The sequence below is a fragment of the Salmo trutta genome, chromosome 7 (assembly GCF_901001165.1).
Source record: "Salmo trutta chromosome 7, fSalTru1.1, whole genome shotgun sequence".
Lineage (NCBI taxonomy): Eukaryota > Metazoa > Chordata > Actinopteri > Salmoniformes > Salmonidae > Salmo > Salmo trutta.
Genome location: NC_042963.1, coordinates 44,484,951 through 44,504,800, shown reverse-complemented (window position 1 = coordinate 44,504,800; position 19,850 = coordinate 44,484,951). Strand labels below are relative to the sequence as shown.

General features: G+C 41.5%; 1 protein-coding gene across 4 annotated transcripts in view; it reads left to right on the top strand.

Annotated features, from left to right (window-relative positions):
- Positions 1 to 19,383, top strand: part of LOC115197484 (UPF0606 protein KIAA1549L) — a 44,009-nt gene extending 24,626 nt beyond the window's left edge. For 2 of the 4 annotated variants that reach the window (XM_029759062.1, XM_029759059.1), the window contains 10 exons: positions 135 to 262; positions 1,384 to 1,511; positions 1,763 to 1,977; positions 4,203 to 4,341; positions 5,730 to 6,101; positions 6,295 to 6,392; positions 8,488 to 8,630; positions 16,532 to 16,692; positions 16,807 to 16,880; positions 16,981 to 19,383. In XM_029759062.1, the coding sequence (XP_029614922.1) occupies positions 135 to 262; positions 1,384 to 1,511; positions 1,763 to 1,977; positions 4,203 to 4,341; positions 5,730 to 6,101; positions 6,295 to 6,392; positions 8,488 to 8,630; positions 16,532 to 16,692; positions 16,807 to 16,836 (1,414 nt within the window). In that variant the 3' untranslated portion in view covers positions 16,837 to 16,880; positions 16,981 to 19,383. The remainder of the gene's footprint in view (positions 1 to 134; positions 263 to 1,383; positions 1,512 to 1,762; positions 1,978 to 4,202; positions 4,342 to 5,729; positions 6,102 to 6,294; positions 6,393 to 8,487; positions 8,631 to 16,531; positions 16,693 to 16,806; positions 16,881 to 16,980) is intronic. The other 2 variants (XM_029759060.1, XM_029759061.1) reach the window with 2 other exon arrangements.
- The last annotated feature ends 467 nt before the right edge of the window (positions 19,384 to 19,850 follow it).

Sequence of the window (19,850 nt, the reverse complement as noted above, 5' to 3'; positions counted from 1 at the left end):
GTCACATACTGCAGTCAGATTTCACAGGTTAGAACTGGCCAGGGGGCTGTGTGATAGCAGCATTACCCTTGGATAATACTGTATGCACAAAGCTTACCACTGCCTGCCTCTGTTGCTATGGTTACCCGCGGCAGGTTGCCAAGCGAGGACGGCTCGGTTACAAGCAACGAATCCGGGAAACTCAACACGGGCAAGAGCTCGATGGTACGGAGGCCTGTGGCACAGAACAACGCCAAGGAGGATCTACTACACAAGAGGAATGGTGAGAGAGAGGGGAGAGGCCATACTCCGGCTACTGTACTGCTGCTTGTCCCAACTGCTGCCCACCACAATATTGTGTCCTCACATTGGCTTGATACGCTATACAGCCATTAGAGAGAACTAATGAATTGTAAATGAAAAATAAGCACTTACTATATATGCAGGGATGCATGGAGTGCAGGCCGCCCCCCCCCCACACACGGTATGCACCATGGAAACACACACACACAAGCATCTTTCTATTTCCCTCCTATCTAACTGCAGTAGCTGTAACACTCAGGCAGTGTGAGTGGGGATGTGAGGAAGGGTCTGATGAATGATAAAAGTAGCTGTAACACTCAGGCAGTGTGAGTGGGGATGTGAGGAAGGGTCTGATGAATGATAAAAGGAGCTGTAACACTCAGGCAGTGTGAGTGGGGATGTGAGGAAGGGTCTGATGAATGATAAAAGGATGATGCAGTGGCAGCCACTGAAAGTCCTCATTGTTCTTGAACTTCAGATATTTACTTTACTGGATGCATAAAATCAAAGGTGACAGTCTGGTAGAATTGCATTTGTACACAATGTTTCCATTGTTGTTTGGAAGTTGTCTATGATGATTGATATGCCTTAATAGTGCAAGGTTAGATTACACACTGCATTACAGTAAGTGTCTCAATTTCAGAAATGATGTTGAGACAATGTCCAGACAATATTGTTACTGTGGCATCTAGAAAGCTTTCATTTTCAACCGTCTAGCAATGGTTACCCAACATTTATTGGTACGACGTATTATAACGTCGTACAACTGCAAATTCCTCGGGGGAAGTAGAAAATTATTAGACGTACATTTAGAATGCCATTTACTTTCCCTTGGGTATAAGGCATCTCCTATATTTTCTAGTTTTCATACATTAATACTTTTCCCATGTATACAGTATATACACAGTGATCTGAGCACTGAAGCAGTTAACCTAGAACAACATCTGCTCTGTGTGATTGGTGCTGATGAGAGACGAATACACCATTAACCCCACTGTAGCCAACCGCCATATGACGTCAATCAGTGAAGTGCTCACAGCAGTATCAGTCATAGCTGGGCTAGCTAGTGCTGTGCTAATTAGCAATGTCCTCTCATCCCAGCAGATCCCTATGAGGACCACACTGGCTCACTGCGACTCATCACCATCAAGCCAATGGCGGCCCAGCCCACATACTCCTACCCATCCTCCTCCAGTCACAGCCAGGACTCAGTCGTCCTCAATGGGGAGGTGAGACGCCAGATGAAGATTCTAAAGATGAATGTTCTAGATGTGTACTGTAAAAGCAGTGTAGAAGTAGAACTATATTGCTGCAGACATCAAAGGGTTTGGGCCAATGGGAAGTAGGAATGGATTTGGAACCGATTGTTTGTTTATAGAGAAAAGGGACCTCAGTAGATACCTCACCACGTTTACTTCAAATACCAAGTAATGTCAAACTAGAATCAATACTAATGTAATACAAATGACTTCGTCTACAGGCAAATGTGGGGCTCAAGCAGAAGTCCGACATCGAACACTACAGGAACAAACAACGGCAGAAAGCCAACAGAAAAGGCTACTGTGATTTCCCTGTTACAGACAATGCCATCCACCCATTCAACCCCAGAGAGAGGCACAGCAGGCATGAGAATGCCAAGGAGCCAATGACTGCTGAGGAGAAGCGGGCATCCTATGCAGGATGCCACATCAGGAGGTGGGGGAGCAGACAGAGAAATGCCTCTTTTTGCATCCACATTATGTAATATGCCAAAAGACATACATTACGCTATACAGGAAGCATTGCTTTCATGTTTGAGTGGGTGTTCAGTGGGTGTACAGTGGATGTTCAGCGTAAACAGACCCACTGGTTTAAAAGGGACTTTTCAGAATGCCAACATGTACCGGTGACTGCAGCACCGGTACATCGTTAATGTGACAAAATCTCTTGCAGGGGGATGCCAAGCATCAAGTTTGTTTGCAATCATGTAACAACTTATGTAATGAACACTAGTCACTTTAATAATGTTTATGTACTGTTTCACCCACTTTATATGTACACTGTATATACTGTATTCTAGTCATGGCTCATCCTATATACAGTTATATACAGTCGGAAGTTTACATACACCATAGCCAAATACATTTAAACTCAGTTTTTCACAATTATTGACATTTAATTCTAGTAAAAATTCCCTGTTTTAGGTCAGTTAGGATCACCACTTTATTTTAAGAATGTGAAATGTCAGAATAATAGTAGAGAGAGTGATTTATTTCAGCTTTTATTTCAGTCAGAAGTTTACATACACTCAATTAGTATTTGGCAGCATTGCCTTTAAGTTGTTTAACTTGGGTCAAACGTTTCGGGTAGCCTTCCACAAGCTTCCCACAATAAGGGGTGAATTTTGACCCATTCCTCCTGACAGAGCAAGTGTAACTGAGTCAGGTTTGTAGGCCTCCTTGCTCGCATATGCTTTTTCAGTTCTGCCCACAAATGTTCAAAAGGATTGAGGTCAGGGCTTTGTGATGGCCCCTCCTATACCTTGACTTTGTTCTCCTTAAACCATTTTGCCATAACTTTGGAAGTATGCTTGGGGTCATTGTCCATTTGGAAGACCCATTTGCGACCAAGCTTTAACTTCCTGACTGATGTCTTGAGATGTTGCTTCAATATATCCACCAAATTTTCCTCCCTCATGATGCCATCTAGTGCACCAGTCCCTCCTGCAGCAAAGCACCCCCACAACATGATGCTGCCACCCCTGTGCTTCACGGTTGGGATGGTGATCTTCGGCTTGCAAGCCTCTCCCTTTTTCCTCCGAACGTAACGATGGTCATTATGGCCAAACAGTTCTATTTTTGTTTCATCAGACCAGAGGACATTTCTCCAAAAAGTACGATCTTTGTCCCCATGTGCCGTTGCAAACCGTAGTCTGGCTTTTTTATGGCAGTTTTGGAGCAGTGGGTTCTTCCTTGCTGAGCCGCCTTTCAGGTTATGTCGATGTAGGACTCGTTTTACTGTGGATATAGATAGATCTTCACAAGATCCTTTGCTGTTGTTCTGGGATTGATTTGCACTTTTCGCACCATAGTACGTTCATCTCTTGGAGACAGAATGCGTCTCCTTCCTCAGCTGTATGACAGCTGCATGGTCCCATGGTGTTTATACTTGCGTACTATTGTTTGTACAGATGAACGTGGATCCTTCAGGCATTCGGAAATTGCTCCCGAGGATGAACCAGACTTGTGGAGGTCTACAATTTTTTTTTTTTGGTCTTGGCTGATTTCTTTTGATTTTCCCATGATGTCAAAAAAAGAGGCACTGAGTTTGAAGGTAGGCCTTGAAATACATCCACAGGTACACCTCCAATTGACTCAAATGATGTCAATTAGCCTATCAGAGGCTTCTAAAGCCATGACATCATTTTCTGAAATTTTCCAAGCTGTTTAAAGGCACAGTCAACTGAGTGTATGTAAACTTCTGACCCACTGGAATTGTGATACAGTGAATTATAAGTGAAATAATCTGTCTGTAAACAATTGTTGGAAAAATTACTTGTGTCATGCACAAAGTAGATATCCTAACCGACTTGCCAAAACTATAGTTTGTTAACAAGAAATTTGTGGAGTGGTTGAAAAACGAGTTTTAATGACTCCAACCTAAGTGTATGTAAACTTCCAACTTCCAACTGTAACTTATTTTAGTATTTTTCTGGATGATGTGTATTGTATTGGTGGATATTGCTGTACTGTTGGAAACATCTGAAAATCTGTGTATGTGACCAAGCAACTTTGATTTGAAATACACATTCGAAATGTCTGAAATATTCCTATGATGGTGCAAACCTGTGCTGCAGAGCAGGGACATTTTTACTGGTGCGGATGATGAGGATTATGACGCCGATTGTCATGACGATGGCGACTATGATATCCCTATTTCAGGCATCCCCCATCCAGAGAGCCAGCCTACTGGAGCCGTCAGTCCCTGGCCGCCAGCAGCCCTGGCCCCGTGGAGACGGAGATGGACCTGCTGGTCCTCAGAGAGAGGTCTAGAAGAGGGATCCGCAACAGCGGCTATGACGTGAGGCCCCACTGAGTATCACTGCTGAACAGTGTCCATTTTAAGACATCAATGAGATGTAAAACAGGGATGGTCAATTCCAGTCCTCACGGGCCGGAGTGGTGACACACTTTTTCCCCATCCCTAGCAAACAAGGCTGATTAAACTCATTGCATTCCAAGCTAAAGATCACGATGAATTGATTATTGGAGTCAGTTGTGTTAGTAGCTGGGGCAAAAGTGTGACACCGATCAGGCCGCCGAGGACTAGAGTTACACATCCCTGTCCTGAAATGTACACCATACTACTGGAGTCAATGCATGGGCAAAAGGGGTTGAGCATAGATACGTTCTGATACTGGGGTGCAATAACCTAAAGAAAACCCTAGAACAAAGCCTGTCCCAAAATGCCTATCTCTCCCAATCCTTATTCTAAGCTCTATGGCTCAAATGAAGAGGATTACCTTCATCCAAACTTTAAAACCTCCATCTAGCACAGCGATGGAGCTCGTTATTAGAGCTATCATTTTATGCTGCCTGCACAGGCACTACATTGCTGAATGTTAGTGACCGTTAATATGATTATAGCCTGTTCAGTGATTCAGATGTGAAATTTGATACCAGTTAATATACTGAACAAAAATGTATACGCAACATGCAACAATTTCAAAGATTTTACTGAGTTACAGTAATATAAATCAAATGTATTTATAAAGCCCTTCTTACATCAGCTGATATCTCAAAGTGCTGTACAGAAACCCAGCCTAAAACCCCAAACAGCAAGCAATGCAGGTGTAGAAGCAATATAAGGCCATCAGTCAATTGAAATAAATTAATTAAGCCCTAATCTATGGCTTTCACATGATTGGGCAGGGGTGCCCCCCAGTGGGTGGGCACCCCACTGGGGACACTGGGGAGCCAGGCCCAGCCAATCAGAATGAGTTTTTCCCCACAAAAGGGCTTTATTACAGATAGAAATATTCCTCAGCATTTCTTGCAGTCAGCATGCCAATTGCACACTCCCTTAACACTTGAGACATCTGTGGCATTGTGTTGTATGACACAACTGCACATTTTAAAGTGGCCTTTTATTGTCCCCAGCACAAGGTGCACCTGTGTAATGATCATGCTGTTTAATCAGCTTCTTGATATGCCACACCAGTCAGGTGGATGGATTTTCTTTGCAAAGGAGAAAAGCTGACTAACAGGGATGTAAACAAATTTGTGTGCAAAATTTGAGAGAAATACGTTTTTTGTACGTTTTTTATTTCAGCTCATGAAACATGGGTTCAGCACTTTACATGTTGCGTTTATATTTTTGTTCAGTGTAGCTCTGAATGTGCTGAGCTTTTAAATTGCAAATGGATAACCCTGTGTGTGTGTGTGTGTCCCCGCCTTCCTGTGTGTCAGGTGGAGCCGTTTGAGGAGACCAACGTGGACCGACTGATGAGCTCCTTGGGTTATGGTGGAAGCCATCAGGTTAAGGGTCTCTCGGACTCGTCCACTCTGAGCTCTCAGCCTTCAATCGGCGAGGTCCGCCAGCAGATGCAGCTCCTGCTGGGTAATGCCTTTGGGCTCGCCCCAGACGAGGCCCCGCCCTCCAACCACCATCACCCCCACATTCACCCCCACCTCCACAGTTCCTACAACCCCAGTCACACCAGCCCCTACTCCGAGGGAGTGACCAGTGCCCCTGGCACCATGAACCACCCATGCGGAGGAGGCCGCCAGCATGGTTCTGCCTACGGGCCGGAAATACACCAGTGTAGCTTACCCAAGCCTGTGAGTGCATTGATTAGATCATGCAATAAAGAACCCCAAAAAATGTCTGTATGTTTACGGTGGTGTTTTAAACAAAAATCCTGAATGCTATTTTAGAAAATCTACATAATAAGATAGTATCTGTATAGGACATTATGTTTAAACACCCACACACTGATTGAACTGTGTCTGTGTGTTGTGTTTGGTGCTGCAGGGCTTCAGGTTCACTCAGCTTCCTGACATGGGCATTGGACCTCCGCCCACTCTGATCCCCTCCAGACCTGGACCACCTCCCGGGACCTCAATGAGGCGGTACGAAACTCCCTCCTCCTCCCTTCAAGCTGTCAGAAAGACAGTAAATGGATGCTTATAACATTCATTCCAATATATTCACATCCACACAATGCTAAACATGCTCAACCTACTACAATGAACAACAATCTAAACGCAACATGCAACAATTCAAAGATTTTACTGAGATACAGTTCATATAAGGAAATCAGTCAATTGAAATGAATTCATTAGGCCCTAATCTATGGATTTCACATGACTGGGAATACATATCTGCATCTGTTGGTCACAGATATCTGAAAAAAGTAGGGGTGTGGATCAGAAAACCACTCAGTATCTGGTGTGACCACAATTTGCCTCATGAAGTGCGACACATCTCATTCGCATAGAGTTGATCAGTCTGTTGATTGTGGCCTGTGGAATGTTATCCCACTCCTCTTCAATGGCTGTGCGAAGTTGCTGGATATTGATGGGAACTGGAATACGCTGTCGTACACTTCGATCCAGTGTATCCCAAACATGCTCAATGGGTGACATGTTTGAGTATGCAGGTCATGGAAGAACTGGGACATTTTCAGCTTCCAGGAATTGTGAACAGATCCTTGCGACATGGGGCTGTGCATTATCATGTTGAAACATGAGGTGATGGCAGTGGATGAATGGCACGACAATTGGCCTCAGGATCTTGTCACGGTATCTCTGTGCATTCAGATTGCCATTGATAAAATGCAATTGTGTTTGTTGTCCGTAGTTTATGGCTGCCCATACCATAACCCCACCGCCTCCATGGGGCACTCTGTTCAAAACGTTGACATCAGCAAACCGCTCTCTTACACAATGCCATACACACGTCTGCCATCTGCCCGGTACAGTTGAAACCGGGATTCATCAGTGAAGAGCACACTTCTCCAGCATGCCAGCGCTATTGAAGGTGAGCATTTGCCCACTGAATTCGGTTACGACGCCAAACTGTAGTCAGCTTCCCTGATATAGAAGTTCGGTACAAACTGTCAGAAACTTTGGTTATGCAAACCCACAGTTTCATCAGCAGTCCGGATGGCTGGTGTCAGATGATCCCGTAGGTGAAGAAGCCGGATGTGGAGGTCCTAGGCTGGCGTGGTTAAACGTGGTCTGCGGTTGTGAGGCCGGTTGAAAGTACTGCAAAATCCTCTAAAACAACGTTGGAGGCGGCTAATGGTAGAGAAATGTACATTAAATTCTCTGGCAACAGCTCTGGTGGACATTCCTGCAGTCAGCATGCCAATTGTACGTTCCCTCAAAACTTGAGACATCTGTGGCATTGTGTTGTGTGACAAAACTGCACATTTTAGTGGCCTTTTATTGTCCCCAGTGCAAGGTGCAGCTGTGCAGTGAATATTGCTGTTTAATCAGCTTCTTGATATGTCACACCTGTCAGGTGGATGGATTATCTTGGAAGGAGAAATGCTTACTAACAGGGATGTAAATACATTTGTGAACCAAATTTTAGAGAAATAAGCTTTTTGTGCATATGTAAAATTACCGGGATCTTTTATATCAGCACATGAAGCATGGGACCAACACTTTACATGTTGCGTTTATATTTTTGCTCAGTATACTTTTTTTCTACTTGTAACTAGCGTACTGTATCCTTGTAGCGTTTCCCATCCTAACTTTTTTGTACTGATGTTATACTGCTCATGTGTTGAGATCTACTCTACTTTTATTCTGCATCATTTAAAACAGGGATGGGCAAACCCTGCTTTTCAAGGCCCTTTCATCAATCCATTTCTGTTTTGTTTTACTCATCTTATGTTGCAAGTTACAATAGTAAAATACATAAGGTGCAATTGTGTAATTTGGTTGTTCATCAGCAGTTTTTCTCTTGTTATATCAGTCACTGATAGTCACTCAATTAGCCCATGTCAGCAAACATCTTTTAGATTGGTAAGCTATCTAAACTTAGTAATCATGGTCGAATTACCAGCTGGGGGCCCCCATTGATTTTGTTAGTCAGTCTCACTCATATATCATATTAAAAATTGCTAAACATTTCTCTCTACCCTATGTCACAATGTGTAGAATTGCAGGAAATTTGTTGTAAAAGCTAATTTTGTCTTTGTCCCCCCTTCTGCAGTTCTACACCCGACATCAGCCTGAAACCTCGCATTTCTGAGGCATCTGAGATACAGAATCAGCACAATGGTGCCACCTACTTGCCTATCAACAGAGCGCCCTTCCCTGCTGTCACTGTTGACCAGTCCATGACCAGCTACTCAGGTCAAAATATGAAATATGATATAATTATTCAGATATGGACTAGTACATATACAGTGAGCACCATAATTCATTGGACAGTGACCATTTTTTTGTTATTTTGGTTCTGTACTCTAGCACTTTGAGTTTGAAAGGATACAATGACAATGAGGGTGAAGTGCAGACTGTCAGCTTTAATTTGAGGGTATTTTCATACATATCGGATGAACCGTTTAGAAATTATAGAAGCTTTTGTACATAGTCCCCCCCATTTTCGGGCATCAAAAAACATTGGACAGTTTAACATAATGTAGAATAAAGTAATCATTGTTAATATTTGGTCGCATATCCTTTGCATGCAATGACTGCTTGAAGTCTGCGATGCATCGACATCACCAGACGCTGAGTATCTTCCCTGGTGCTGCTCTGCCAGGCGTGTACTGCAGCCATCTTCATTTCCTGCTTGTTTCGGGGACTTATTGCCTTCAGTCTCCTCTTCACCATGTAAAATGCATGTTTAATTGGATTCAGATCCGGTGAATGACTCGGCCAGTCAAGAATTTTCCACTTTTCGGCCATCAAAATTCCCTTTGTTGCTCTAGCAGTATGTTTAGGGTCATTGTCTTGTTGCATGATGACATGCCATCCAATGAGTTTGGAGGCATTTGGTTTTATCTGAGCAGATAAAATATTTCTGTAGACTTCAGAATTCATTGTTCTACTTCTGTCTGCAGTCACATCATCGATGAAGACAAGTGAGCCTGTTCCACTGGCAGCCATACAGGCCTAAGCCATAACACCCCCTCCACCATGTTTCACGGATGAAGTGGTATGCTTTGGATCATGGGCATGTCTTTTTTTTCTCCACACTTTCCTCTTTCCATCACTCTGGTACATGTTAATCTTTCCACAATACTTTTTTTCCAGAACTCTTGGGGCTCTTTTAGGTGCTTTTCAGCAAACTGTAATCTCGCCTTTCTGTTCTTCAGGCTTATCAGTGGTTTGCATCTTGTAGTGTACCCTCTGTAGTCTGCTGGTGTAGTCTTCTACGTATGGTATACTTTGACACATCTATACCTGCATCCAGGAGAGTGTTTTTGATCTGTTGGGCTGTTGTCAGGGGGGTTTTCTTCAACATAGAGGGTATTCTCCAGTCATCCACTACAGTGGTCTTCCTCAGTCTACCGGGTCTTTTGACATAATTGAGTTCACTGGTTGTTTTTTTCTTGTTAATGATGACCCAAATTGTTGACTTGGGCATGCCCAGGGTTTTTGCAATGTTCCTGATTGATTGATTTTCATTTCTGAGCCTTATGACGGCCATCTTCATTTGCATCCACACTGCTGTCTTCCTCATGTTGTCACACCCCAACAACAACCTCCAAAGACAATAGCAAAGTCTAGAATCAATACTATTCATGAACAGCTCTCCTGCATTCACTAACGACACAAATGAATATACCTGCCTAACGACACACATCTGTGAAGCCAATTCAACAAATACTTGTAGTACCTTAAAATGGTGGGACCATGTACAAAAGGTGCTGTCATTTCTAAACGGTTCATCCGATATGTATGAAAATACCCTCAAATTAAAGCTGACAGTCTGCACTTCACCCTCATTTTCATTGTATCTTTTCAACCTCAAAGTGCTAGAGTACAGCACCAAAATAACAAAAAAATGGTCACTGTCCAATGAATTATGGTGCTCACTGTAAATGCTAATGTAAATACACAAAGTACCAGTCAAAAGTTTGGACACACCTACTCATTCCAGGGTTTTTCTTTATTACATCAAAACTATGAAATTACACATATTTATTTATGAATCATGTAGTAACCAAAAAAGTGTTAAACAAATCAAAATATATGTTATATTTGAGATTCTTCAAAGTAGCCACCCTTTCACTTGATGACAGTTTATCACACTCTTGGCATTCTCTCAACCAGCTTCATGAGGTCGTCACCTGGAACGGATTTCAATTAACAGGTGTGCCTTTTTAAAAGTTAATTTGTGGAATTTCTTTCCTTCTTAATGCGTTTGAGCCATTCAGTTGTGTTGTGACAAGGTAGGGGAGGTATACAGAAGATAGCCCTAAGTCCATATTATGGAAAGAACAGCTCAAATAAGCAAAGAGAAACGACAGTCCATCATTACTTTAAGATATGAAGGTCAGTCAATACGGAAAACTTCAAGAACTTTGAAAGTTTCTTCAAGTGTAGTCGCAAAAACCATCAAGCGCTATGATGAAACTGGCTCTCATGAGGACTACCACAGGAATGGAAGACCCAGAGTTACCTCTGATGCAGAGGATACGTTCATTAGAGTTAACTGCACCTCAGAAATTGCAGCCCAAATAAATTCTTCAGAGTTCAAGTAACAGACACATCTCAACATCAACTGTTCAGATGAGACTGGGTGAATCAGGCCTTCATGGTCGAATTGCTGCAAAGAAACCACTACTAAAGGACACCAATAATAAGAAGAGACTTGCTTGGGCCAAGAAACACGAGCACTGGACATTAGACCGGTGGAAATCTGTCCTTTGGTCTGATGAGTCCATATTTTTGGTTCCAACCGCCGTGTCTTTGTGAGATGCAGAATAGGTGAACGGATGATCTCTGCATGTGTGGTTTCCACCGTGAAGCATGGAGGAAGAGGTGTGATGATGTGGGTATGCTTTGCTGTTGACACTGTCAGTGATTTTTATTTCGAATTAAAGGCACACTTAACCAGGATTCCTACCACAGCATTCTGCAATGATACGCCATCCCATCTGTTTTGTGCTTAGTGGGAATATGATTTGTTTTTCAACAGAACAATAACCCAACACACCTCCAGGCTGTGTAAGGGCTATTTGTCCAAGAAGGAGAGTGATGGAGTGCTGCATCAGATGACCTGGCCTCCACAATCACCTGACCTCAACCCAAGTGAGGTGGTTTGTTTTGAGTTGGACCGCAGAGTGAAGGAAAAGCAGCCAACAAGTGCTCAGCATATGTGGGAACTGCTTCAAGACTATTGGAAAAGTATTCCAGGTGAAGCTGGTTGAGAGAATGCCAATAGTGTGCAAAGCTGTCATCAAGGCAAAGGGTGGCTACTTTGAAGAATATCAAATATAACAGATTTTGATTTGTTTAACACTTTTTTGGTTACTACATGATTTCATATTTGTTACTTCATAGTTTTGATGTCTTCACTATTATTCTACAATGTAGAAAATAGTAAAAAATTAAGAAAAACCCTGGAATGAGTAGGTGTGTCCAAACTTTTGACTGGTACTGTATGTGTATCTCAAGTGCATCATATACAATGCCTTCGGAAAGTATTCAGACCCCTTGACTTTTTCCACATTTTGTTACGTTATAGCCTTATTCTGAAATTGATTAAATAATTGTTTTTTGTCAGCAATCTACACACAATACCCCATAATGACAAAGCGAAAACAGGTTTTTTAGAAATGTTTGCTTATTTATGACAAATAAAAACAGAAAAAACAAATGTATATAAGTATTCAGACCCATTGTTATGAGACTTGAAATTGAGCTCAGGTACATCCTGTTTCCATTGATCATCCTTGAGACACATCTACAACTTGACTGGAGTCCAACTGATCTAAATTCAATTGATTGGGCATGATTTGGAAAGGCACACACCTGTCTATATAAGGTCCCACAGTTGACAGTGCATGTCAGAGCAAAAACCAAGCCATGAGGTCAAAGGAATTGTCTGTAGAGCTCCGAGACAGGATTGTGTAGAGGCACAAATATGGGGAAGGGTACCAAAAAATGTCCGCAGCATTAAAGGTCCCCAAGAATACAGTGGCCTCCATCATTCTTAAATGGAAGAAGTTTGGAACCACCAAGACTCTTCCTAAAGCTGTCCGCCCAGCCAAACTGAGCAATCGGGGGAGAAGGGCCTTGGTCAGAGAGGTGACCAAGAACCCGATGGTCACTCTGACAGAGCTCCAGAGTTCCTCTGTTGAGATGGGAGAACCTTCCAAAAGAACAACCATCTCTGCAGCACTCAACTAATCAGGCTTTTATTGTAGAATTGCTAGACAGAAGCCCCTCCTCAGTAAAAGGTACATGACAGCCCGCTTGGAGTTTGCCTAATGGCCCCTAATGGACTCTCAGACCATGAGATACAAGATTCTCTGGTCTAATGAAACCAAGATTGAACTCAGTGGCCTGAATACCAAGTGTCACGTCTGGAGGAAATTTGGCACCATCCCTACGGTGAAGCATGGTGGTGGCAACATCATGCTGTGGGGATGTTTTTCAGTGGCAGGGACTGGGAGACTAGTCAGGATCGAGAGAAAGATGACCGGGGCAAAGTACAGAGAGATCTTTGATGAAAACCTGCTGCAGTGCACTCTGGACCTCAGACTGGGGCAAAGGTTCACCTTCCAAAAGGACAACGACCCCAAGAATACAGCCAAGACAACGCAGGAGTGGCTTTGGGACTAGTCTCTAAATGTCCTTGAGTGGCCCAGCCAGTGCCTGGACTTGATCCCGATCAAACATCTCTGGAGAGACCTGAAAATAGCTGTGCAGCGACTCTCCCCATCTTACCGGATGGAGCATGTGATGATCTGCAGATAAGAATGGCACACCCAAATAAAGGTGTGCCAAGCTTGTAGATTCATAACCAAGAAGACTCAAGGCTGTAATCGCTGCCAAAGGTGCTTCAACAAAGTACTGAGTAAAGGGTCTGAATACTTACTTAATATTTTAGTTTTTATTTGTTATACATTTGCAAAAATTTCTAAACTTGTTATTTGCATTGTCATTATGGGGTATTGTGTGTAGATTGATGAGAAGAAAATAACCGATTTAATCCATTTTAGAGTAACGCTGTAACAAAATGTGGGAAAGGTCAAAGGGTTTGAATAGTTTCCAAATGCACTGTGTATATACACTACCGTTCAAAATTTTGGGGTCACTTACAAATGTCCTTGTTTTGAAAGAAAAGCCAAGTCCATTAAAATAACATCAAATTGATCAGAAATACATTGTTGATGTTGTAAATGACTATTGTAGCTGGAAACGGCAGATTTTTTTTTTAATGGATTATCTACACAGGCATACACAGGCCCATTATCAGCAACCATCACTCCTGTGTTTCAATGGCACGTTGTGTTAGTTAATCCAAGTTTACCATTTTAAAAGGCTAATTGCACATTAGAAAACCCTTTTGCAATTATGTTAGCACAGCTGAAAACTGTTGTCCTGATTAAAGAAGCAATAAAACTGGCCTTCTTTAGACTAGTTGAGTATCTGGAGCATCAGCAGTTGTGGGTTTGATTACAGGATCAAAATGGGCAGAAACAAATAACTTTTTTCTGAAACTCGTCAGTCTATTCTTGTTCTGAGAAATGAAGGCTATTCCATGCGAGAAATTGCCAAGAAACTAAAGATCTCGTACAACGCTGTGTACTACTCCCTTCATAGAACAGTGCAAACTAGCTCTAGCCAGAATAGAAAGAGGAGTGGGAGGGCCCGGTGCACAACTGAGCAAGGGGACAAGTACATTAGAGTGTCTAGTTTGAGAAATAGACGACTCACAAGTCCTCAACTGGCAGCTTCATTAAATAGCACCCGCAAAACACCAGTCTCAAGGCATCCCAGAGGCGACTCTGGGATGCTGGCCTTCTAGGCAGAGTTGCAAAGAAAAAGACATATCTCAGACTGGCCAAAAATAAAAAAGATTAAGATGGCCAAAGGAACACAGACACTGGACAGAGGAACTCTGCCTATAAGGCCATTCTGGCCATTTTGAGACTGTAATCGAACCCACAAATGCTGATGATGCTCCAGATACTCAACTAGTCTAAAGAAGGCCAGTTGTATTGCTTCTTTAAACAGCACAACAGTTTTCAGCTGTGCTAGCATGATTGCAAAAGGGTTTTCTAATGATCAATTAGCCTTAAATTTGGATTAGCTAACACAACGTGCTATTGGAACACAAGAGTGATGATTGCTTGTAATGGGCCTCTGTACGCCTATATAGATAATCCATAAATAATCTGCCGTTTCCAGCTACAATAGTCATTTACAACAATAACAATGTCTACACTGTATTTCTGATCAATTTGATGTTATTTTAATGGACAAAAATGGGATTTTCTTTAAAAAACAAGGACATATCTAAGTGAGCCCAAACTTTTGGACACTAGTGTACGTATATATATATATATACAGTTGAAGTCGGAAGTTTACATACACCTCAGCCAAATACATTTAAACTCAGTTTTTCACAATTCCTGACATTTAATCCTAGTACAAATTCCCTGTCTGAGAGGTCAGTTAGGATCACCACTTTATTTTAAGAATGTGAAATGTCAGAATAATAGTGGAGAGAATGATTTATTTCAGGTTGTATTTCTTTCATCATATTCCCAGTGGGTCAGAAGTTTACATACACTCAATTAGTATTTGGTAGCATTGCCTTTAAATTGTTTAACTTGGGTCAAACGTTTCGTGTAGCCTTCCACAAGCTTCCCACAATAAGTTGGGGGAATTTTGGCCCCATCCTCCTGAAAGACCTGGTGTAACTGTGTCAGGTTTGTAGGCCTCCTTGCTTGCACATGCTTTTTCAGTTCTGCCCACAAATGTTCTATAGGATTGAGGTCAGGGCTTTGTGATGGCCACTCCAATACCTTGACTTTGTCATCCTTAAGCCATTTTGCCACAACTTTGGAAGTATGTTGGTGTCATTGTCCATTTGGAAGACCCATTTGCGACCAAGCTTTAACTTTCTGACTGATGTCTTGAGATGTTGCTTCAATATATCCACATACTTTTCCTTTTTCATGATGCCATCTATTTTGTGAAGTGTACCAGTTCCTCCTGCAGCAAAGCACCCCCACAACATGATGCTGCCACCCCTGTGCTTCACGGTTGGGATGGTGTTCTTCGGCTTGCAAGCCTCCCCCTTTTTCCTCCAAACATAACGATGGCCATCATGGCCAAACAGTTCTATTTTTGTTTCATCAGACCAGAGGACATTTCTCCAAAAAGTACAATCTTTGTCCCCATGTGCAGTTGCAAACCGTAGTCTGGCTATTTTATGGCGGTTTTGGAGCGGCCTTTCAGGTTATGTCGATAAAGGACTTGTTTTACTGTGGATATAGATACTTTTGTACCTGTTTCCTCCAGCGTCTTCACAAGGTCCTTTGCTGTTGTTCTGGGATTGATTTGCACTTTTCACACCAAAGTACGTTTATCTCTAGGAGACAGAACGCGTCTCCTTCCTGAGCGGTATGACGGCTGTGTGGTCCCATGGTGTTTATACTTGCGTACTATTGTTTGTACAGATGAACGTTGTACCTTCAGGTGTTTGGAAATTGCTCCCAAGGATGAACCAGACTTGTGGTCAAATTATTTTTTTCTGAGGTCTTGGCTGATTTCTTTAGATTTTCCCATGATGTCAAGCAAAGAGGCACTGAGTTTGAAGGTAGGCCTTGAAATACCTCCACGGGTACACCTCCAATTGACTCAAATGATGTCAATTAGCCTATCAGAGGCTTCTAAACCCGTGACATCGTTTTATGGAATATTCCAAGATGTTTAAAGGCACAGTCAACTTAGTGTATGGAAACTTCTGACCCACTGGAATTGTGATACAGTGAATTATAAGTGAAATTATCTGTCTGTAAACAATTGTTGGAAAAATTACTTGTGTCATGCACAAAGTAGATGTCCTAACCGACTTGCCAAAACAAGACAATTGTGGAGTGGTTGAAAAACAAGTTTTAATGACTCCAACCTAAGTGTATGTAAACTTCCGACTTCAGCTATATATTTATTTATATATATATATATATATATATATATATATATATATATATATAGTTTTCTGTCAAATTGCTTCAGTTCACTCAGTTAAGCCTCTGATTGGCTAAACACACTGCTCATCTCTACAGGAAACCCAATGACAGCAGTCTACGCCATATCAGCCAACCACCCTGGTTACTCTGACTACTTTGTCATGTCTCCACCATCGTCATACGGAAGCCCATCCTGGATGTCCTACCCACCAGAACCTGAGGACATCCCACACCAGTGGAATGATACTGTAAATACTGTTAGTATCTGAACCAGAACAATGTCCTTTTATATTTAGCTTGTATAACACAGATTGTTTGATTTGGATTCCTCACTATTAGTCCTTGTTTAAACCAGTCTCTTCTCTTTTCAGAACCCGTGTCATTTAGAAACCATTTGTTGAGATTACCTGATCTCTGGCACTGAGTGGAAACAGCATATATCTTGGTAGGCACACACACTTAACACAAGACAGCATTTTTGATCAATGACTTGGGTTTTTGTGGCTCATTTCCTTTCGTTACATTTCTTTCTCTTTGTCTTCCAGGTGTCTTATCGGTTGAGTAGGGCCTCCCTCCCTCACAGTGAGTACCCCTGGACAAGAGCACCCTGCCCTCGCTGTCACCCCTGGCCCCTGCTGGCCTCTGGCCTGCCTCCTCAGCCCATCCAGGCCCTCGATGGTCTTTGAGCCCCAGGTCACACAGGCCTCACAGCCTCCATGTCAACTGCCACCAGCCAGCGGAGGATGGCCTAGAGTAGAGCAGCAGCATCCCCCATGGTAATGCCACATACAGCCTCTGCCCTGGTCCACACCATCCAACGACAGAGCTGGACTAACTGTGCTTTTTGATGATCCAAATTCTTTCATGGAAAGAAGAGTTTTACCTACTACTGATGGTTTATGTGTATTTTTTAAAATTACAAAAAAATAGTATCTAACTCGTCTTGAGCTGTTTCAGTTTTTGGATATTTGTGTGCTTTGTCATTTACTTTTGTGCATTACTTCTTATTTTGAATGAGTAAAACATTTAATGAGTGTATCTTGTGCGCTCACCTTAATTTAAGGGAAAACATTTGTGCAAGAAAAGCTTTGGTGTGATTGGCATTGTCATTCTGTATTTTTGAAATGTACCCATGACCTTCAACCCATCAGATTACAGTAGAAAAACACCTGTTCTGTCATTCATATGTTCATGAGGTTTGTCTACTAACCATGATTATGAAAAGCTGAATAGAGTCATATATTGCAGCACACAAATGATCTTACAATGGTTCTTTACTTGCAAGTGTTATTATGTATTTGTATTTGGAGATTCTGACTTATATTGGGTCATATTCATTCAGTGGACAGAGTGGTAATAACCAGATGTGTTGGATGGGCCACAGGAGTATTTATTCAATCTATTATGTAACATGACAGCATTAATTATTGAAGATACTTTTACAAGCAGTGAGAGAGAGAGATATTTTCTGTGTATATTTTGACACCATTTTCTTTACATGTTGACTTGCTTTAATGCATTTCGAATTTGAAGGATGGTCTGATTGTTTTGAATCCTATTTTCAAATATTTCAAGGGTACCAACACTTAGATGTCTAACTACCAGGATCATCTAGTGTAAAACATGACCACATTTCTAATGTATTAATTAATGTAAGTGCATATGCTGGTATATGCACATACAGAAATACTCACTGGGTCATAACATAAGCAAAATGATGGATAATGCTATGTTTTACTAGTATTTACTGAATTGCCTGGATTTCAAAACAAGGAAAATGTGATGGATAGGGCTCTTTACCATGTATATGCTACTAGTTGAGTTAATCAGTGCAGTTTAGTGTAGATCAACCACCACCAAAACATGTAACCAGACTTGATTTGTATTACTGTGATATTGCTGATATTGAATATCTAATAATGACATAGCATTGGAAAGGTTTTTACATTTAGAAATGGTGACAGAATCAGGTTTAATATGATGATAAAAAATAAAATACAGTTTGATCTATCACGATGTAGGGAAGTTATTAGTTTAGTCTGATATTAGATGAACAGAGCACTTTCTCATATATCCTGAGTTCCTGACCCCACAAAACTGCAGTATCAATGCAAATACTTTGTTAAGCATGCAATATTAATATTTAAAATATTAGAATAACTGCTTTTTAACAAATTATGAGTCATACTCAAAATTATAAAAAGATGCAAATGCATAGTCAGTATCTAGTCCATTAGTTTGACTGGGTAGGTGTCTTGAAATGGATACCAACTGTTTCTACCTAGTTTGAAAAAAATGATTTAACTATTTTTCTACAAAAATATGAAACCATTATTTTTACGTTTAAGCGTAATATTCCAAAGGAAGTATGATAAACCATGTAAAAAGCCCAAATGCAAAGACATTTAGAGAATCTGTGTGATTTGCTCTGTAATACTACATAAAATGTCAACTTTTTCTGCTCTACACATACATTGGTAAAACATTCTTCCACTACTAGATTTAGTCACAGTAACGTTTCACTAAACAACGATGAGACCTGAAAAGGAATTAAAATGTAGCCTATGAGTTGAACATCTTTGCCTTTATCAAGCACAAACAATCTAGTTGATGCTTAGAATCGTCGTCATTGTAACTTTTATCGCTAAGAGACAAAAGGCACTCCCATTTGTTGAAATAATATCATTGGTATGTTCAGTAACCCATATTTGAAGCTAATGAAGGGGAAAATGTGATTGATTTGAACAGTCAAAAGGAACATAATGAAGGAGTTGACATAAGTTGATACACTCCTGATGCTTCTTTTACCAGATGCATTTCTCTGAGATGAAATGTGATGATTAGCCCCGGAAGTTTCTGAAGGCACAGCAGTTTGAATCATGTTACGAAGAATGCCATTGAATGTAGTTATGCAGAATTTTGGTGAAATAAAACCCAATAAATTACAACTTGGAATTTGTTTCTTGAGGGGAACATTAGTTTACAACCCTGAATGAAGAATAGATACTTTCAGTAGGAACCTGCATGTGAGGGAGATGGGAGTCAGTGTGTGACATTTTCGACTAGTTCAGTGAATAAATGTCAGGGTCTCACAGTGCATTGTTCCCATTGTCTAAGGAGCTGAACGTCCCTAGAGGGAAACTCATTTGAGTAGTGACGTTGAAGGATTTACAAAGACCACAGACCGCAGCTCCAGCATCTAAAATGACTTTTCTTGACTTTCTACAAGCAATGAACCCGAGTACAAAGCTTTTACACTGAACAAATTATTGTCCTCAGAAAGCTTTAAAATTGGTGTTCTTTCCCCACACATTATGATTAATTGTCGTATCAGTCCTCCAAGGAGATGGTAACCACGTCAGGACCTTGACTCTTCAGTACAGTCTGAGACTACTGAGCTACATTAAGATACACT